The sequence below is a fragment of the Clytia hemisphaerica genome, unplaced genomic scaffold (genome assembly GCF_902728285.1).
Source record: "Clytia hemisphaerica strain Z4C2 unplaced genomic scaffold, Clytia hemisphaerica genome assembly, whole genome shotgun sequence".
NCBI classification, from domain to species: Eukaryota; Metazoa; Cnidaria; class Hydrozoa; order Leptothecata; family Clytiidae; genus Clytia; species Clytia hemisphaerica.
In genome coordinates, this window is record NW_027104262.1 from 216,174 (window position 1) to 237,855 (window position 21,682).

General features: G+C 37.6%; 2 protein-coding genes across 2 annotated transcripts; one reads left to right on the forward strand and one right to left on the reverse strand.

Moving 5' to 3' along the window:
• Positions 1-8,703: 8,703 nt before the first annotated feature.
• LOC136816642 (uncharacterized) lies at positions 8,704-10,148 on the forward strand. Its single transcript, XM_067072977.1, has 2 exons — positions 8,704-9,161; positions 9,476-10,148. Exons 1-2 carry the CDS (start codon positions 8,704-8,706, stop codon positions 10,146-10,148), a joined length of 1,131 nt encoding a protein of 376 aa, XP_066929078.1.
• A 6,501-nt stretch (positions 10,149-16,649) lies between these two features.
• LOC136816643 (uncharacterized) lies at positions 16,650-21,272 on the reverse strand. Its single transcript, XM_067072978.1, has one exon. It carries the CDS (start codon positions 21,270-21,272, stop codon positions 16,650-16,652), a length of 4,623 nt encoding a protein of 1,540 aa, XP_066929079.1.
• Between the last annotated feature and the right edge of the window lie 410 nt (positions 21,273-21,682).

The window sequence follows — 21,682 nt, forward strand, 5'->3', positions numbered from 1 at the left end:
CTCCATTATTCCATCTGGAGAAGCACCCAGAAATGGATAGTCTTTTGATCGATAAAATCCGCAATCCTTGATCACACAATTCTGATGCTGTGAGCTTAAGTATACAAGTAAGGTATCTTTTGCATCCTTTTCAAATTTATTGCCATGTTCTGTAGCAACCTGAAAAGGGTACATAGTCATCACTATATTCAGGAACCAATGAAAGACAAAAGAACGGCACTGTTACCAACAAGCAATATAAAGAAAGGCATTTTGCTCATCTTTTGTAGGCTTCGGTACACTTGAAAAGGGGTTTTTTTCTTTCACTTTTGTGGCAGTAGTATCACTTTCAGTTCGTTTCTTAGGGTCACTGAAATCAATTTTTGATATTGGTAGACACTCAACTTCTTTGACAGCAGAATCTGGCAGCCAAGGGCATTCTAGTGATGTGCACGAGTTAGATGACATCCGCTCTCTATGATTTGTGGACATGTAAAGCAAAAATAAGATTGCTGCAATATGTGAGCATGCTTCACCAAGTCCAGCCATGCAAGTACAATGGGCATAACAAACCTCGCCATCAGGATTCAAATACACCCATGCCCGAGCTGGGGTCTTGCTAAACATACTTTGACCATGGCGTACCTTTGCCATGACCAAATGGTAGTTTCCATCTTTAAGTTTCATTGGTTTGACGAGGACATTGTTGACAATTTTTGCAATTACATATTTATACCCATCAAGTCCTTTGTATGCCTTCAACTGCTGATGGCTATATGTGCTGGGGTGGTTAATGAGATATGCATATATATCAGCATAACTCAAATTTGGCCATTTGCTCAAAATGGTCAGTCAACGGGTAGTACGTTTTTCCAATCACAAGTGGATCATACACAAGCTGCATTGCAAGAAGCTTGGCATCATACCTGCTTTTTGCTTCAGCTGGTAGCTTATGATAATAGGATGAACGTTTGCTCCTGGAATCTTTGATTTCTCCATCCATTTTTATCCTGCTAACGTCTGTCAGTCTGTTTACTTTCACTTTCCTACTTTCGATTTTAATTTTCGACATGGTGATAAATAACGAGATTGCTCACGGACTTAGAAATTTTTTTGAAATTTTTGGACCATAGTGGGATTCGAACCACCAAAGTATTCTTGTCAGTGATTTGAAAACCAACGCCCTATCGACTGGGCCACCGGGTCGTTTCATCATCTGTAATTTGAGCAAATTTATAAAGTGAAATATGGTGTATATATAAAAAAGTCCGAGTGACGAGTTAGGCTAACTGTTATGATCGCCATTGCTCCAAGAAGACCACACACACACGGGTGCACCACCGGGAAGGTGCACCGCCGTCTGGGTGCATGTTAGGGATGAGCACACGGCTTCTGGTGCCTATCCCTAACAAAACGCTGCGCTCGCCTGTGCGCTTACGCGCACGAAATTTTCCGCGCGTGAGCAATCTCGATATTCATCAAAAAGTAATTTTCGAGCTCGGTACCATTTTCCTGGTTTGTTTACTTTTGTTTCGGTTTCGTTTCCAAGTGTCGGGCCCTAGTCATCTTCAAACCCTTATTTTAATAAGAAAATAATTTGTTAGTTTCGCAATGTTTGGTGGCGCAGTGACATTCCTATTCTTTTACTTTCTAAAAATTTGAAGATTCGACATGGGTTCGAATCCCACCAGGTGACACTACTTTTGGGAAAGATTGATTTTAGTATTTAGAAACAAAAAACCCTGAGATTTTTCCAAAATTCCCATAATAGTTATATTTTAAAAGAAAGGGAGGGTTTGGGAATGCACGTTGAATCTGCCACCTGATTTTTTCCCGCGGTTTTTTTTACAATGTTGCATGAATACGAGATTTTACATTGAACTGACTGCTATCATTTTGCTCGTTCCTAGTCTACTAGCAGAAATGCGGGTGTCTTACCGATCGATAAAATCGACCAATCGCATCAATAATATTTTTAATCGATATTTTATATCGATTAGCCATCGATATTTATATCGATTAGCCGTCGATTTTTTTTATCGATTTAGCTATCCGATTAAAATCTACCATTTTTACGACCGCCTGATTTAGAATTTCAGCGTGGTGGGCAGAGAGCAATGACGATCTGATCTCAGGTCTTTGACTGATCAAGCCATGGGTATTCCACAGACCAGACCAGAGACAGACACCAGACACCAGACACCAGACACCAGACACCAGACACAGACCAGACCAGACTATTTCAAAATAAAACAAATTAGTGAAAAAATGAAAAAAGTCGATTTACCGAACGAAAATTGAATTTACCGAACCAAAATTGAATTTACCGAACGAAAATTGAATTTACCGAACGAAAATTGAATTTACCGAACGAAAATTGAATCTACCGAACGAAAATTGAATCTACCGAACGAAAATTGAATCTACCGAACGAAAATTGAATTTACCGAACGAAAATGAATGAAAATTGAATTTACCGAACGATAATCGAATTTATAGAATGATAATTGAATTTACAGAATGATAATGTTGAATTTACAGAATGAAAATTGAATTTACCGAGCGATAATGTTACATATTTATCGAAGAAATGATCGTGTGAATTTTTCTACAAACGGCTCTCCATACTCTTCTCTGTTTTTTTTTATGTACGAAATAGTGTCTGATCAACACTACAGTATGTGGCCCCCAAAACGGCGATCCAATTTGAAATTTCTCTCAAATCTATAGAGGAAAAGAGATTTTACAAAAATCTTTGCTGCATGAAAACCTTTAACATCTCTACTTTATTTCCTGGAATTTTTTTTCAAAATTTTTCAATCGCTTAAAGACAGGTAGCTTTTTTCTAATGGCCCCCAAAACGGAGGTTTGAAATTTTAGCGATTTCTCGAGATATCTTTAAGATATGAATACAAAATTTTGAACATAGTTTTGAAATATGATTTAGAGGGGTTTGGGCATAAATTTATTTGATAAAATTTTTACAGTATACCCCTGGTCGTCAAAATGCAGGTTTGGGGCCCCCAAAACGGAGGTGTAGTTAAAATCAAATTATTAAGCCCAGTGGTAATAGGGGGAAAACTATGAACATATTTGTGTTTTTCTTTAAATTTACGACCCGATGGATGTAAAATTTATGATTTTTGTGAAATATTTTAAGATTTTCGATATTGCAAAGTCCAAACTGAAAATTTAGAAATTTTCAAAATGACAATTTTGATTTAACAACGTCTTAATCAAGTGTTTGAAAACAAATCTCTTTTGAAAATAGTTCCATTCATGTATGGAATAAGCTGTGAAAATTTTAGAAAAAAAGCTTAACTGATGAAACTGAAAATATTAAGCTTTAAAGATATTTTTCTCCTATATTTTGCAAAAAAATGACAGAATTTGCCGTTTTTGCTGATTCAGCGAAAAATTTTATATATAATGTTAATTTTTTGTTATAAACTATTGACTCAAGGTGATAGGAATAGAATTCCAAGATTTTTTGCTTTTTCTCACATTTAGAATTTTCGGTTTTGTCAATGCTGATTCTAGGGTTCCAAAATACTGGTTGTCCTTCAAGATGCTATATCTTTTACCCAGCCTCTAAAGTCACAGATATATTTACATTTTCTGAACGGCATTAGGTGTAGAAAGTTTCCTATAACCCGTTTTCATAACTTATTTTCAATATCCAAGGAGCTAGAGTGAGTTATATGCAATGTTTATCTAATTTTGGTGTTAAAATATTTCCTTTATACGCAAATATGTTGTTTTGAATCTGTCTGAAACCAGCAAAAACATGCTCATTTTTAAGTATAACCATCATTCTTTCAAAATAAACAAAAATCGTTTAATTCTGATAAATCTACAAGTCAGAATCTTCATTTTAATGAAAACCTCCGTTTTAGGGGCCGTCTCCGTTTTGGGGGCTATATACTGTATTTCTTCTTTGGTAAAGATGACGGGTGGCTCGCGGGCGCCAGAGAGTGCTTACTCTTGGTACCACACCTGACTCTAGGCTTTGTCTTCATCTTGCCATTTTCTTTTTCTTTGTATAATTGTTTGTTTGAATGTTTTGTTGTTTTGTATCATATTTGTTGTTATTGTCGGTCGAGCAATTGGGGGTGTGATGATGTTTCAGCTTTTGCTGAGATTATGTTGAGGGTAGTGTTTTGATCCATGAGAGATTTTCAAACTTTTCTTAGATGTAAATGCATTCAATAATGGAGCATATTGTGCTAGACAAATTTAACAAATTTTACTGCGTGTAATCTAACACCTTATATTGATTCCTAATCCAGTTTCTAAAAAGATACTACTTTCCAGGCAACTGAAACCTTAATTTATCTTCACCTTTTTATTTATCTTTCTTTATTCTTTACCTTCCTAGAATGAGGAATCACTCATTGTAACGCGATCATTGAATGAAAAAGTTATTTCGTTTGATTGTTTTTATTTAATTATCACATAAAAAATCGTGCAATAAAAAAATTATACTTTAGCTAATTACTTATAAATAGATTACGTCATTATTCAAAGTCTCTCGGGTATTTGAGAGACTCATAAATCCGATTCACTTTTTCTGATTTCCAATCCAAGTTTTTTATCTTCTCTATGAGAGAGAAGTGCGAGGAGATGGGTTCGTATACAAAATTTCAACATCAATGAATTTTCAACTTCAACAAATTTCAACTTTCAATTTCATCAATTTTCAATCAAATTTCAACCAAATTTTCAAGCTCATTCAGGGATATTCATTTGGGCTAACTTGGTAAGATTTTATTTATTTATAGACTTCAATGACACATGGTTTTATCAATATTTCTTTTTCTGTTGAATTCTCAGTGTGCTATTTTCTTGCGAGTTCATGTGTCATTTTTTCTTTGTGCGTCTCATTTTGCTCATTTTCTGTCAATCACATTTTTCTCAGTTTTCATTTGCGTCATTTTTTAAGTATTTTATAATTTCAATTTTCAAATTTTCAAATAGTCAATCCTTGTCATTATTTACTTTTCAATTCAATAGTTTGAACCTGTCAATCGTTACAAACGTCTCAAATGTCCGTCGAAATAATCAATTCAACGAAAATCGCCATTCAAGAGGTCACCGGTGTCATTGAGGAGAATCCCACCTCCACGTTGACCGACATAGATGAATCTATTCAACAACTGATGGGGCTACGTTTGCTCCTCAGAGAAAACGAGAACGCAATCCATGCCGAAAACCCAGAACACGAGCTTCTCGTCTCGACAAAAGCATCTCTTCAATCAATCAGAGATTATGTACGTAAAATCAAAGACTCCAGAGCAAAACTCAGACAAATCGTGGACACAAAGATTCAACAACAAAACGATGGTAAGAAAGACGCTCTACTCTTCTCCATCAAGGACACTACAAGAACAGTTAACGACCTTATCAAAGAATTCGAACAGAATACATCCAATCTCACCGATGAAGAGCTTATCCAGATCAAATCCAGTCTTGCCAGCAGAGATAACCAAATCGACAGAATTGCCAAGAAATATCAATCTATTCTGCTAGAAAAAACCAGTTTCAACTCCTGAAACCTATGGGAAATTAAAACATTAGGAGAGAGGTATGAAACTATTAATTACAACAAAGTCAAATTTTGTCGAACACTTAACCTCTTCTCTCTCTTGGAGATCGTGATGTCTACAAACAAAAGCTCTTCTCAGCTGCCAAACTTAATATCGAAATTAGCAAATTTAGTGGCTACGATGACGTCATAGACATTTATACTTTCAAAAACATTTCAGTAAGGTCCACGAGAAATCAACACCAAAACATTTGTTAGGAGATCTTCTAAAGAATAATTACCTACAAGAACCAGCTTTAGGTGTCGTCAAGATGCTCACCGACATTGACGAGATTTGGTCACGCCTTAAATCAACATATGGTGACGTTATGATACTACTCAACCAAAAACTCAACCCGACTGGCCAATCTCGATCCTCTCTATCGGATGAAAGATCCTGAATCCACAGCCAACGCCCCTCAACAAGATGGTCAATCTCCTCAAAGAGTTATCGACAACTGCAGAAACACACAAGATCGAGCAGTTCCTCTACTATGGAGGTGGTATCAACAAAATCTACTCGCTGATCGGAGATGCTAGATTATCTCGTTGGTTGACACAGATTTCAAACGAAACGTTATCCCCCAAAGCTGAATGGAAGAGACTCATCATTTTCCTTGAATCAGAGATGAAGATTCAGCAACAAAAGATGAAGATCAAGAAGCAAACCAACGAACCTCCAAAACAACCACCGAAACAACCACGTTCACATTATACTGATACAGAGGTGAGTGATCCTACTTCATCCCCTCCTGACCAATCGAAATGTTTTATTTGTGATTCGTCCGATCATATATTGACTTCTGGTCCACAGGGCACAAAATTGATTCAATACTTTGTGTGCAAAAAGTTCGTCGAAATGACACCTTCAAATCGTTTTGCAGAACTCAAACGTAAAAACCTTTGCTATCAGTGCTTATTTCCAGGAGCTCAAGCCACTACAGGAAAACATCGTGAAGGCAAATGTCAAAAGGTCTTCACATGTCAACATCCGAGCCACGAGAAGTACACAATGAAGAAGCACATTCTCGTTTGCAACGACCACAAGTCAGATCCTGGCAACCAAGAAGTACTGGAACAATTCAAATCCCGATGCATTGTCAAACGACCCAACATCCCAGAATTTTCAAAAACGATATCGAACTACTACACGTTTCAATCTTTTCCAATCCGTCCACAAAATGACGACTCAGCTTCAGGTATATATCAGCTTCAACAAATCATCATCAACTCAAAATCTTACCTGATCTTCTACGATTCTGGGTGCAGCGATTTTGTTGTACGTGACCACGCGATCGATCAATTGGAATCGAGAGCCCGACTTCAAGAAAAGGGACCTATCAAGCTTGGTGGTGTTGGCGACGTATCAACACTGTCATCCAAGGGCATCTACAGTATCGATCTACCAACCTTTGACGGCTCAAATGTGACACTCACCGGTGTCGCTCTCAAGAAGATCACTTCAACATTTCCAAATTACCCTCTCGATGGTCAAGTCAAAGATGATATCCATGATGCATTTCGTCGGAGTGGAGGGAATCCGTCAACTTTACCAAAGCTTTCATCATCTGTCGGAGGTGACGTCGACTTTATGATTGGCATACGATACCTACGATACCACCCCAAGGTGATCTTCCAAATGCCTTCAGGACTCACCATTTACAAATCATTGTTCAAAAATCCAGATGGCAGTCGTGGTATGATTGGAGGACCACACCAAATATTCTCAATGATCGAACAGCAATTCAAAGGAAGTGGTAAGAATACTTTCTTTTCAAATCAATTAACAATTTACAAGTCTGGTTTTAGTGTCAACCCAGACGTACCACTCCTTTGTGCAAAACCCAACAAAAACCAATTCGACGAAGCAGAGACAGCTGGTAGCATCATCAATTACCGATGTATGAAGTGTCGAGACTGCGAAAACTGCAAGACCAACGATTCCATAACAGCCATCAGTATTCGTGAAGAGATCGAACAAGATATCATCAACAAGTCAATCGAAGTCATACCAAACGAGAAGATCACTGTGGCGACTCTACCCTTCACACAAGATCCCAATATCAGACTACATCCAAATCGAATGAAGGCCAAGAAGGTGTACGACCAACAAGTCAAGAAGTTATCCTCTTACCCGAATGACAAACGTGACGTCATCGAATCTGAGGCTAAGCTCCAAAAACTTGGCCACGTCGACTTCATCAGGAACCTTCATCCCAACGTTCAAAACCAATTGGCACACAGCCCAATTCAAAACTTTATACCATGGAGGGCAGTTTGGAAAGCAAGCTCCGTCACAACACCTTGCCGAGTCGTTTTCGACGCATCACAACCAACAAACAGCGGCTACAGTCTTAACTCAATTCTCGCAAAGGGCACCAACGGTATGAATAAACTTGTCGAAATCCTCATTCGCTGGTACTGTCACAAAGTCGCATTTCATACTGACGTAACCAAAATGTACAACGCGATCAAACTCGTTCAAAGCCAATGGTGCTACCAACGATACTTGTGGAACAACGATCTTCATCCCAACCAACCTCCGGAAGAAAAAGTTATCAAAACCTTGATTTATGGGGTTAAATCGAGCGGCAACCAGGCAGAGCGAGCAATACGACAAACGTCAGCACTATCCAAAAACGAATTCCCTGAGATCGATCACATTGTCAACTTCGATCTCTATGTCGACGACTGTATCACTGGAGAAGACAATCTCAAAACCGCCATGGAAAAAGCCGACCAAATGGAAATCTCACTCGGTAGAGGTGGATTCGGATTAAAAGGCTTCACCTTCAGTGGCAGCGATCCTCCAGAATCACTCTCCAAAGATGGCAAATCAATCGGTGTAGGAGGAATGACTTGGTATCCTAAAGATGACGAAGTATCGATCGACGTATCCGAACTAAACTTCGCCAAGAAACGACGAGGAAAGAAACCAGATGAGAAAGTTGGTATCGTTCCATCCACCCTCACAAGGCGTCATTGCGTATCCAAGGTGCACGAGCTATTCGACATCACTAGGGATCACACCAATCACTGCATCACTCAAGATTGATCTCCACAACATCGTACAACGTGGTTTGAAGTGGGACGATGCCATACCGGACAACCTTAGAGCCATATGGGAATCCAACTTCGAAATGATTCAAGAGATAAAATCAATTCGATACGCCAGAACCATCGTGCCTGATGATGCAGCTAACTTAATGATTGAGACCATCGACTTCGGTGATGCAACCAAAGAGATGGCAGCCGTTGCTATCTATGCCAGAATACTACGTTTAAACGGTGAATATTCGTGCCAACTCGTATTTGCTCGATCAAAGATTTTGTCATCATCAACTCAACATCGAGCTGAACTCGAAGCAGCTGTCCTCAACACTCATACTTCCGAAGTCGTCAAACGTGCATTGAAGTCCAAACACAACGGATCAATCAAATTGACAGACAGCACCATCGTTCTACACTGGATCAGTAATGATGAAATCTCCCTCAAGCCATTCGTTCGAAATCGAATAATAGCGAAATCATTCGACACACAACTCGTGAAGATTGGCAACACATCGACACAACAACATGCTCGCAGATATCGCAACTCGTAAAGGTGCAACAATAGACGATATCAGCAGCAAATCAACATGGATCAATGGGCACTCCTGGCTCAGGGGTGACAAATCAACCTTCCCAACCAAAACTGTAAGTCAAATTAATTTTAATTCTACTGACTTATGTGAAATCAAGAATGAGGCAATTCAAGGCAGTCGTGAAGTTTACTTGGCATCAATGAAGATTGTGTCCGAAGTTCGAGATCACTATTCATGCTCCAAAATATCTGATTGACCCAAATAAGTTTCGTTTTCAAAAGGTCATCAGAATACTTGCTCAAGCCATTAAATTTCTACAACTACTTAGATCTTTAGTAGCTCTACGTAAACAATCATCTGCACCAACCTACGAATTCAAATCAAATGGACGACTGACTGACGATCAACTCAAGCAAGCCGAGACGTACTTCTGGCGCAAGGGTACTGAAGAGGTGAAACAGTTCGTCAGTAAAGAGAAGTACAAACGCATATCAACAGAGATTGACGGCATCCTAACGTATACTGGTCGTATCATGCCAACAGACGAAATCAACGTGATCACTCCGATGACGAAAGTGATGATGGATCTACATCAAACGACCTTCTGCGTTCCAATCATCAGCAAACATTCACCCATCGCCTACGCCGTCCTGAGTGAAGTTCACTGGCACAACAAAGTCGTCAAACATTCCGGCATCGAAGCTACGTTACGCTATGCATCCCAGAAGGCATTCATCATTGAAGGACGCGAAGTTGCAAAGAAGGTCAAAGCATCTTGCAAATTGTGTCGTTTCCTCGAAAAAAATCGAAAGTCAAAGTCAGCATGGGCAAAACACCAAGTTGTTGCAGAACGATTGCTCCTGCTTTCTATAACACACAATGTGACCTCGCGCTGGACCCTTCCAAGCCTATTCAATCAAGCCACAACAAACGTAAAACTATCAAGATCTGGTTATCACTCTATTGCTGCATCTCTACATCAACATTGTCAATCAAAGTGATGGACGACTACAGTACTCCGTCGTTCCTCATGTCGTTCACTCGTTTCGCTTGCGACAATGGGTATCCAAAGACAATGTACGTTGATCGAGGAAGTCAAATCATCAAAGGCTTCCAAGACACCAAAATCAGTTTCAACGATCTACAACATCGTCTTCACGTCGACGTTTTGGTCGACTTCGAACTTTGTTCGAAGTCGCAGTCAATGGTATTGTGTCCAATTTCGATACCATGGACCTTATCACGCCAAATCGATTGAAGTTAGGACGAAACAATGATCGTAATCCGGCTGGTCCGTTAGAAGTTACGAAAAGCTTCTCCAAAATACTCAACTCAAACACTGCAATCTACAACGCTTGGTTTGATCAATGGCTCATCAACAATGTACCAAAGTTGATGCACCAACCAAAATGGTTCGTCCAAGATCGTGATATCGCCGTCGACGATATTGTTCTTTTCGCAAAGAATGATTCTGCTATTTCTTCCACTTACCAATACGGAATCGTCAAAGAAACGCATCACGGTAATGATAACAAAATTCGTAAAGTGACTGTTCTTTACAAAAATGCCAATGAGAAATCGTTTCGTGAAACAACACGTGCTGTCAGAGAACTGATAGTCATTCATCAAACAGATGAACATGATTTGGTGGATGATCTGAATAGTGTGTATTCAGCTACAAAATAACTTTTGCATCCTGGTTGGGCCAGTGTAACGCGATCATTGAATGAAAAAGTTATTTCGTTTGATTGTTTTTATTTAATTATCACATAAAAAATCGTGCAATAAAAAAATTATACTTTAGCTAATTACTTATAAATAGATTACGTCATTATTCAAAGTCTCTCGGGTATTTGAGAGACTCATAAATCCGATTCACTTTTTCTGATTTCCAATCCAAGTTTTTTATCTTCTCTATGAGAGAGAAGTGCGAGGAGATGGGTTCGTATACAAAATTTCAACATCAATGAATTTTCAACTTCAACAAATTTCAACTTTCAATTTCATCAATTTTCAATCAAATTTCAACCAAATTTTCAAGCTCATTCAGGGATATTCATTTGGGCTAACTTGGTAAGATTTTATTTATTTATCATATTTATCAAAAACACTTTGTAAAAATTTATTTATAGACTTCAATGACACATGGTTTTATCAATATTTCTTTTTCTGTTGAATTCTCAGTGTGCTATTTTCTTGCGAGTTCATGTGTCATTTTTTCTTTGTGCGTCTCATTTTGCTCATTTTCTGTTTGTTCAATCACATTTTTCTCAGTTTTCATTTGCGTCATTTCAGTTTAAGTATTTTATAATTTCAATTTTAAAATTTTCAAATAGTCAATCCTTGTCATTATTTACTTTTCAATTCAATAGTTTGAACCTGTCAATCGTTACAAACGTCTCAAGTTTTATATCCCGCCACACTCATATCACTTAAGAGGCCAATCAACACACTACCAGCAGTGTCACTCGAACCTTAGAAGACTGAAGTCTTAGTTACGGGTAGTAACCTATTATAGCGTTTTACCTTAAAAGAAGAAACTTTGGCGGGATGAAACTTTGGCGAATGGGTCAATTCGCCAAATTTGGTACAATTTGGCAGAATTTATTTTGGTGATTCAAGAAAATTTCTGAATTTGGCGATGATTAATTTTGGCAAACGACCTATTATTTTTTGAATATTTTAGCTGAAAGTTTTTTAGTTTTTGAAAGGCATTTTTAGGAGAAACAAGAAGCCCGTTGGGCGTGAAGGCCCAGCGAAAGAGGAGACTGAGCAATCTGAGGTTGCGTGCTGTATGCAGTGTTAGTAGGTACTATTGGCAATGTAAATGGATTCGCTAGGAGCGTGCACACGTAAACATTTCCATGTAACTAGTAACAGGTGAACATGGGGGAACCGAGCTTGAATAGTGTGAACCGAGCTGACGCTCGCTCAAAGTACACGAAGAGAGGTTTTCCCCCCGCACATAGTCTTTATTAGGCCTTTTCTCAATTTGGCTGCTATAATATCTAATTCTTCTGATGTTGAAAAAAATTATCGACAGGTTTGTTTCGCATACAATGGTTTATTTCAGTGACTTATTTTTTGAGACAAGGTGAAGCGTGACGCTACAGATCAAATCTGTGTTTTAACTGGACTCACCAACCTTTATGATTATTATTATAAGGGTACAGTCAACAGTCGTCGAGTTCTGCTGTGGCCGGATGTCCTGATGATGACCATTGAGTTTCTTATCTGATACATGTTTTTTTTTTTATAAGCAAGTGTCTGTCCCTATGTCAGGCTCGCATTATGCTTAGTATTCTATTGTTCTCAAACAATAGAGCCATTGTTTAGGTACTAAAAACTGAGCCTGCATATGCTTATAAAAGAAAAAACATGTATTTCAATGGAGGATTGGCGGCCAACCACGGGAATGATAGTCGGCCTTTGATATTATCTGGCACCCAGATGGAGAAATTTTTATCCGACACGCTAAAGCTCTGAAGGTCGGGAAAATTTTCGGAAGTACAATTTTGACTCAAATTTCTCAAATTGATCATTTCTTATGTTTATAAAAAAGTCAAGTTTAAAAAAGTAAAAATACGATCAGAATATTTCACCCTCAATTTTGGCACTTTCTTAAGAATACTTAAGCCTCATCCAAAGTACACTTTTCTTTTAAAAAAAAGCGTGCACGTGGCATCATTTTCTCGTGCCTGAGAAGGGTTTTAACTCAATGGTCCTGGACACCATAATGCAATGGTAGTTTGCTTTTAAAACCCCTGAGAGAATGTTATGTGTCAATGGAAGATGTAAAAGCCTTTTTTTTTATGTTTCGATTTTATTTTTCGTTTTTAGAATGAAAATATATGTTTGTACCTACTATTAACAATAAGAAAGTTTAAAATGTGTAATATGTAAATGAAAAGTATGTTCGTCAGTGAAAATATTTACAATGCAAAAGAGTAGTTTTTACCAAGTACCAGGCTCTATAATAGATAGTTCAATGCCGGAATTTTAAAAACTATGAACAGTTAAAAAAAATAAAGGAAAAAAATTGTTTCAAACGACTCAAGCTTATTTTTCTTAAGAGTAACATGTTCTAGCCTTTTTTCAAGTTGTCTATAATTTTCGAACCTAAATTTTTGCAATTTATTAGGGACAGTATAATAACAAAAGAAGTTCCAAAGAAATAAACTAAATCTCAACAGTCCATTAGTTTTTGAGTACTGCTCACTCACTCACTCATTGGTTTTGGTTCTGCATCAACAGCACTTGCTTCAGTGTCAGCAGGATTTCCTTTTTCCTTATTGGTGTTGGTATCATTTGGTTCTATGTTGGTAGCTTTCATTTCAACAACTGTGCCATTAGATGCCCTGTAATGAATGTCGAAATGGTTTGACAGCAGGTAAACTTCAACCTGGTCGTTTGTCATATTTGGTACAATATCCATGGATAGATCCAACTTCATGGTCGAATTCAATGCATTGACATAGATGGACCAATACTTTTGTTGATTGGCTGTGATTATAATTGAAGCGCCACATGTTGATTTTGAACATTTGACAGTTGATTTCGTTACATCCTGGCACGATATAGCAGTCCCACAGAAGAAGCATTTGGCCGTGTCAGTGAGTTTAGCAGCAATAACTTTGGTGTCGTACATGTGAAACAGTTGGTCATCCTCAGGTTGAACATAGTCCTTGATGTCCTCAATTTGTTTGAACGCTGTGGTTGAAGATGATTGAATTTCAATTTCATTATTCCACAAGACCTTTTTCAAATTAATTAAGGCATATGATTTCTGATTTTCTAACACCGTGCTGTACTCTCTCCACATTAGTAAATTAGCATAACCAGTAGCATCACAAATTTTTCCACGTCTAATTGGTATGTTTTGATCATTGGATTGTAAGACTGTTGGCTCGTCTAAACGGACAACACCTTCAACGTTAACATAGGACCCTAATGCTACTTCATTCACAACAGCGTCTATTTTTGTAGCATTGACTTTGCGCTCTGGTTTAAAACCTAATGTCTGTTGCTTTATGCAAACATTGTCATCGATCTTAATGGTACCATCATCATACTCAGTGGCATTGGTGATGTCCACACCTACTATATTTCGTTCTGCTTCCTCCAATATTCTACGCTTGGCATTTGAGTGGCAAACAACTCTCCTGACAGATTTATCCTCCAATTCAAGGCTCATATTACAGTACGGTTTTGAGTATCTGGACATCTTGATTGGTGAAAGGTTATCAATATATCCTTTGAGTGTAACACCTGGGAAAGTAATATATGTAAATATATCAAAATGTGTAAGAAGCCCTTATCATACCTCAAATATCAACAAAATTATTGTAGTCCATTTTGAAATAATGTCCGCTGTCATGACAATGCTTATTTTTACAGGTACTTCTTCCTCACTCGACCTTTACTGGCAAACAAAATATGCAAATTTTGCACAATCTTATCCATAGTATATTTTTTTCTGATTATCTATTACTTTGCATATATTTCTGCTTTTTCTCAGCTTACTTTCTTTGTCAAGAATTCTTAAGTTTTTAAAATTTTCTGTTGTTTTTACATAAGAGAACAGTGCCAAAAGTTACACTCACTGTAAGAAATTAGCAAAATTCTACTCCTGTTGGGATTCTCAGAGGATGTAAATGGGATCCTACCCCTTGGTCTTAATGACTAGCAGGAATTACTAAAGCGAAATTTGTGTCAAAATTTAAAAAGTTCCCCAACTTTATTACTAAGCATCGAGCCTGCCAGGGCTGTTCCACAAGAAATCATTTTAAACTCCTTTCCAAAAAAAATCCCAAGCAGGACAAAATGTTCCAGGACTGTTAAAATCTAAAAAAATCTCACAAACCTCTAATGTTAGAAATTCCAAAACATCATAAATCCTATTTTAGATCTAAATGGAAAATATAACTTACGTTTTGATTGGTTGTTTTGACTGGATGATCCAGGAGTACCTTGCTTTGGCGTTTTCGGCATCTAAACATAAAAACACATGTATGTTACAATGAGTAAGTTAGATGATGTCTTATGCATCTATCGACCTAGATTTCACAAACGAAAGGCTTCAAATGACTTTTCTAATGTATTTTAAGCTAATGAGAGGAAGTTAATAGCATGAGGGTGTAGAAACCACAAGATTAATTCAGATGTAATATGACGCTTACTTTGATGTGTTAATGGTGCAGATCTTGTTTTGGAAAGGGGTATTGATATCGAAAGATCGACTTTGAATGAAAGAGGAGGACTGGGACTAGTTCATGATGGCTGCCAAACAAAATCGCCCTTTTGCGGGGTGGGCGGACCGGATGCGCTAAGTTAAAAAGCTGGCAGTTGGACCCGACTAGCCGCGGGGGCCTCAACAGGCGCTGCACACATCCCCTCTGATTTGATTTGTTATGATTTGAAGCACTTATTTGATTTGAATTGAACGCATGTAAACGATAAAATTTTAACAACTGATCTTTTTGAAGTTGATTTGGACTGCATCCTGATCTGAATAATAGATACTATGAATACTAGAAGTGATTTCATACATCGTTTTAAATTCTTTATGGATGTAGACATGGTCGATTAATGAGCCAGATATGTGAGTTGCTTCTTGAACAATCATCTCGTATTCTTGTAGTAAATAAGTTCTTAAGAAATTAGATACTTCGGTAAAATAGTTCTTATTGAAGTCCCCTAAGATAATATGAACATTGTTTTCATTTCCTATAAGATGTTGGATCGTATAAAGAAAATGATCGTTGTTAAGATTTTGTTGACGGTATAGTAGAATCATATTAATGGGAAAATCTATAGCATGATGTTTCAATGTGAGACGTGTGGCCCCAGGTAAATTACCGCTACCCAATATTTCGATACCTTGCTTGTAGGCAATAGCAATGTTAGAATATACATGTTCTGCTAAATTATTAACATACAGAGAAAACGGTTCAAGGATATTTTCGATTTCATCAATATTAGTATGCTCCTCCAATTGCGTTTCATACATATTATGGAGCTTTCAATTAGGATTTTGTCAAAACTTATATCAACAGCATGTTTTTTCAATGATCGTACATTTAGAAGAGATATGATTACTTCGTCTCCATTCCGTTCATGAGCGATTTTCGTTTCAAGCCTAAAATTTTCTCTCATGGTATTGTATTCTTCTGTAGCTTTCTCATCAGATTTTATGATTTTCGGGTTGAAAGTACCCATTAAGTATAATCCTTGCAATGAAGTAACGCGACTTATAGCAACATAAACTTGACCAGGTTTAAAACTTCTTTGATTAAGTAAATTGACATTGAAAACAATTTGTCTTTCCCTGTACATTATGAACGGTACACGCCCAAGAAAGCATCAATGGAAACTGAGTACGTTTAACAGAAGGGTATGGTCTCGTTGTTCTAACTCCAAATTCCTTTTCTATCTTCTCTATTGGTACCAGGTTGTTGGCACGTCCATACGTATCCCTGTTCTTTGCTTTGACACCAATATCATTACTTTCCATTTTCAAGTATGCGGTTTACTCTTCCTGCATGATCAAATTTGATGTGCTGAACTATTCCAATCTGACCATTGCAAAGCTTATCTTCGACGTCGATATTTGATGTTACCATTACTTTAGCATCGAGTTTAAAGACAAACTTATGAGCTAGACCTCCTGTTTGCATTTGACCACGGCGATAAACTTCACTCTTATCTGAATTACTTACATTTTTTGGAAATCTATCCAGCGAAACAACTTCTACGAGTTCACCAGGAAGCTCATCCAGTTTCATTTTGTTGTGAGCATCAACTGGTTTATTTTCAGCCCATAAGTGAATGGCTTCTCTAGGGTAATCAGGATGGTTTTCAGTGTCGACTCTCTGAGCGAGGATTTCCATGTCATTATCTTGAGTTAATCCTATTCTGATGTTGTTTAATATATCAATGAACATTTGATCGCCCCTTTGTCTCATTACCTCAGTAAGTTCAACTATTTTGAAATGTCTCCAACAGTGATCGATATTTAACAAAGGTTCTGGGAAAGGAGAAAATATTGTTCCACCTTTAATCGGGGGCAATTGATAGAAATCTCCACAAGCTATTATTGAAATACCAGCAAACGGAATATCTTCACTACATCCAAAGATATTACAAAGCCGTTGATGAATGTGAAGTAAACGATATTTTGAGACCATTGAAATTTCATCAATAATGATTACTTTTAGCACTGAAAGACGCTCTCTCAAATTTGATCTAGATTGGTCAGGAAGATTAGGGATGTGTTTGGAGTAGTCATGACCGGGATTCATACTGAAGGCAGAATTTATAGTTGAACCTCCTACATTGACAGCTGCAACACCTGTTGGTGCCATAATAAGTAATCTTTCTTTTGATGCGTTTCTTGTCCCGTACGTTAAAGCTTTCTGTAGATAGAACTTGATTGTGTTAAGGGTGTAAGACTTTCCGCAACCCGCACTCCCTGTTAGAAAGATATGAAAAGGAGCTGACCTCTCAAGTGTATTAGTTCTTAGTCGTTGCATTGATTTTCTACTCCAGCGCAATATGAAGTCGAATACTTCTCTTTGTTTTTCGTTAAGCGATCGTATTCTCAAACTTAGTTCTTCATCTGAAATCAATGGTTCAATTGCTTGCATGGAAGCACCTCCTCTGTAATTATTCTCATTTTCCTGTTCATTATCCGACTCTTCTTCACTTACATAATTTCTTTCTTCTTCTCTTACTTCCTCGTTTTCTTGTTCCCCGTAAATATCAAAACTTCTTGGATTCTCATGAAAATTCACCATTGCTTCATCGACAGCATCAGCAAAGGGTTCAAAAAGGACTTTGTTTCTATTTACATTTTCTAATACTTCAGGGAATAGTAATTTTTCTGTATATGTTCCTGAGGGACCTTTTAGTTCGTTTTCAATTCTGAATGGAAAAAACATAAACAGTAAATGATGAGCATAGTGCTCTGGTTTTTTGTCTTTGCTTGGAACGTGATACCTCAAAACACTTTTAGTTTTACGCAATTTTAAACGTTCTTTTTTATTAGACATTAAAGGAAATGATGCTGGTAAACGTTGGTCCATGACCTCTGATGGATCCAATTCTTCAAGGATTTCCGGTTGATAATCGTTTTCCTCTTCTTTGTTTTTAGATTCAAGGCTGTAATTGGCTAGAAATTCCGCAAAACATAAACGATCAACTGCAGCATACCTTCCATTCATGTATCGAGCATTCGGCCGATCTAAATATCGATCTAACATGTTTCTTTTGAATACATTTCTATCTCCTGCATACATATTTGAAATTTCCTCTTGACTCTTACAAACACGATAACGGTTTTCAGGTAAATTACTGTTGGCAAAAATAACTCCCGGTGACGTTTTTCTAAGCCAAATTTCTGGAAGGACAATAGAAACAGCTTCCTGTATAGACATTTCTCTATGTGTTCTGTAAGCTCTTGATATCGATTTCATTTTTTCACGCAATGATGCATTTGATTCTAATGCTTCTTTGGCTGCTTGCTTCATTGCTTCAGTTGATTCATCTTCGGATTTGGAAATGTAAGCACACATATAGGACACTGCTCGGTGGTAATCCAGGACGGGCTGGATGTCGATATTAGCCTCCCATGCACGCAATCCTTCTTCAAAATAGTTGTTCACAAAACATGCTGCCGTGGAGCGCTTATAGTGTATTTGAAAACCTTCATCGGGAGAAATAGCAAGGTTTTTGTAATAAATTTCTTTGCTGATGTCCAACTCTGTCAAGATTTCTTCGATTGACTTCGGTTCTTTATAGTTATCCTTTGATGGGTCATGTACGTTATTATGCCTTGGATCGAGGTTCTTGTCGATATAGTCTTTTACGGGAGCTAGAATTGATTTCCTCGTTTGAAGTATCTCATCTTTGTCTGGTAGGTCTTCATGTAATGGGATAGCTATGATGGTTTTTTCGGTAAAAAACTTGCCAAAGTGATATCTACAAGACTGATTTTTGTACTTTCGACAGGACTTTGAATGCCGATGTATTTGATATGTTTTTACCAAATCGAATAGTTTTCTATTGGTATCTTCTGACAGGTCGCATTTAATAATTTTATCAATAAATTCAGCATATTCATCAACGGTTTCGTGTGTTAAGATAGGAGCGTTTTCGATCCAAATAAGACAGTGGGCATGAGCACTTCCCCGAGCTTGAAATTCAATTCTAATGGCATAATGTTTCAGCTTTCCACCTAAAGCTCCTTTAGCGATGATATGTTTAAAATAACATTCGAGACGGTATTGGAAATGCCTCGCTAGTAAAACAGGATTAGATTGTAGAATCTGTGTTCTCTCCATATAACTTAAATTGCTTATTTCCTCTTCTGTCATATCTTTCCCTTTAATTTTTTGAATGATTTCGACAATCTCTGACCACCTTAAATCAGCGCACGATAATGTATGAAAGAATGTTGGCAAACCTAATTGCTTTACCATTGCTAAGAGTTCATAAAGGAATCGTTTCCAATATGCTGGGGTGCCTTTTAAATTGTTCATAAAGCTATAAGCGTTGTCATTAGCAACGAGATTGGAAATTGTCTCCTTGAAATTTTGTGACAAATGGCCGGCAGTCAATCCTTCTGTTTGAATCTTTTTCATAGCTGTGTTGATGCTGTTGTTCAAATTCAAGTGCTGCAATAATGATTGCGCATAGAAAATGTAGTCACTGTCCGCAGAAAACTTTTGAGTGTAGTTTAATAATCGCTGGTTAAAGTATTTGCAAGGGCTCAACTTTTCGTCTCTGTTGTAGGTGTACCCAAATTTACCAGTAGGAAATAAATGGGGATGGGCAAGCATCTCACAATCTTCGTCGCATATTATGGGCAAGGGTTTCTTGTCCTCCCCAGGAGCAATAATCACATTAGAGTCATCGACAATGTCATGTGCTAATTCGGGAACGAAAAGTGTTTCGCAAGCTGGGATACGTAAATGATCTAAAGGGTTTTCATCTTCTTCTTCATTTTCCTCAGTTTTAACTTGTTCTTTATTCCCCTCGTTAACGAAACAAATTTCATTATTTTGATCATCTTGACCATCGTTGTCGATCGAATCTATCCAGCAGCCAGGTATAGAATCTATGTTGATTTCTATGTCAAAATAAAAAGGATTGTTATTCTTTAAATAGGTTAGAACTTCTCTAACAAAATTCGGCCGAACGGGTTCAAAGTAAACATTGGATTTAAAGTTCATCTTCTTTTTCAAAGCCACTCGAACGACTCCGTTATTGTCCATCCCACGCGGTAATATGTTGCAAATGTCACCAGCTTTTATCGGGACGTTACATATAGCTCCTTTCATTTTTGGGGCTTGTCCTTTACTCATTATTGTTATTCTCTTAAACGGTATAAGTTTTGCAATGATGATTTTTTCTAATTTCCTTATATCTGAAAATCTTTCTGGCAAGGTTATAATTTGCAAGTCATTCGCAACTGCTTGGCATGGGACTGTGTTTTTCAGAAGCTTTTTATGACAAGTCTTACAAACGTATTCCTTATTGTCAAAACTTAAAACACGATAAGCAAAGACCTCCTCATCGACATCGGGATATCTATTTTTGTCAAACAAAATAACAGAAATCTTGTAAAGTAGTCTGTTACAAATGACGCAAATAAAGAATGGGCCTTTTCGAATTTCTTTTTTGAAGGCTTTCACCCGGCACATCATACCGTCTTCATGAGGCAAAACTGCTTTTTTGGTACTTTTCCTTTTTCTGTCTTGCTTTTTCTGTGCCTTTTTTTGTTCTTCTGACGAATTCGCGCGGGTATTAGCCTTTTGTAATCGTTCTTGCTCTCTTTTTTGACGCTTTTGCTCTCCTGTTGAATTCGCGCGGGCATTTGCCTTTCGTAATCGTTCTTGCTCTCTTTTTTGACGTTTTTGTTCTTCTGGCATATTCGCGTGGGCATGTGCCTTTCGTAATCGTTCTTGCTCTCTTTTTTGATGCTTTTGTTCTTCTGTCATATTTGCCCTTCGTAATCGTTCTTGCTCTCTTCTTTGACGCTTTTTCTCTTCTGGCAAATTCGCCCGAGTAGTAGCTCTTTGCGATTTATCTTTCATTCTAATTTCCGCCTTTTGCTCCTCTGTCATGTTTGCACGGGCATTAGCTTTCTTTAATCGATTTTGGTGTCCGTTTCATTAGTTCTAACATTGGCTTTTCTAGTGCGATCTTTTTCGAGATTTTCAACAGACTTTTGAGTTTGATTAGTTGCCTTTTGGTCGATCCAGCTCTCACTAGATATTTCGTCGATGTCTGGTTTGTATCTTTTAGACGGGCCGGATTTCTGGTCATTATTAATGCTAAAGGTTTCTTTTCTCTTCTCAGTATAGCCAAAGCTACGGAGATTGTTTTTAAAGGTATCCAGAGAGCCTTCGGAAATTAATGTCTTTACGTATTGAACTTCAAAGGCGACTTGATTGTTCCGAAATTGTTGCAAGTAGAACACTTTAATGTATTCCTCGAGATCACTTTTGGTTTTAAACGCAAGGAGTATAGATGT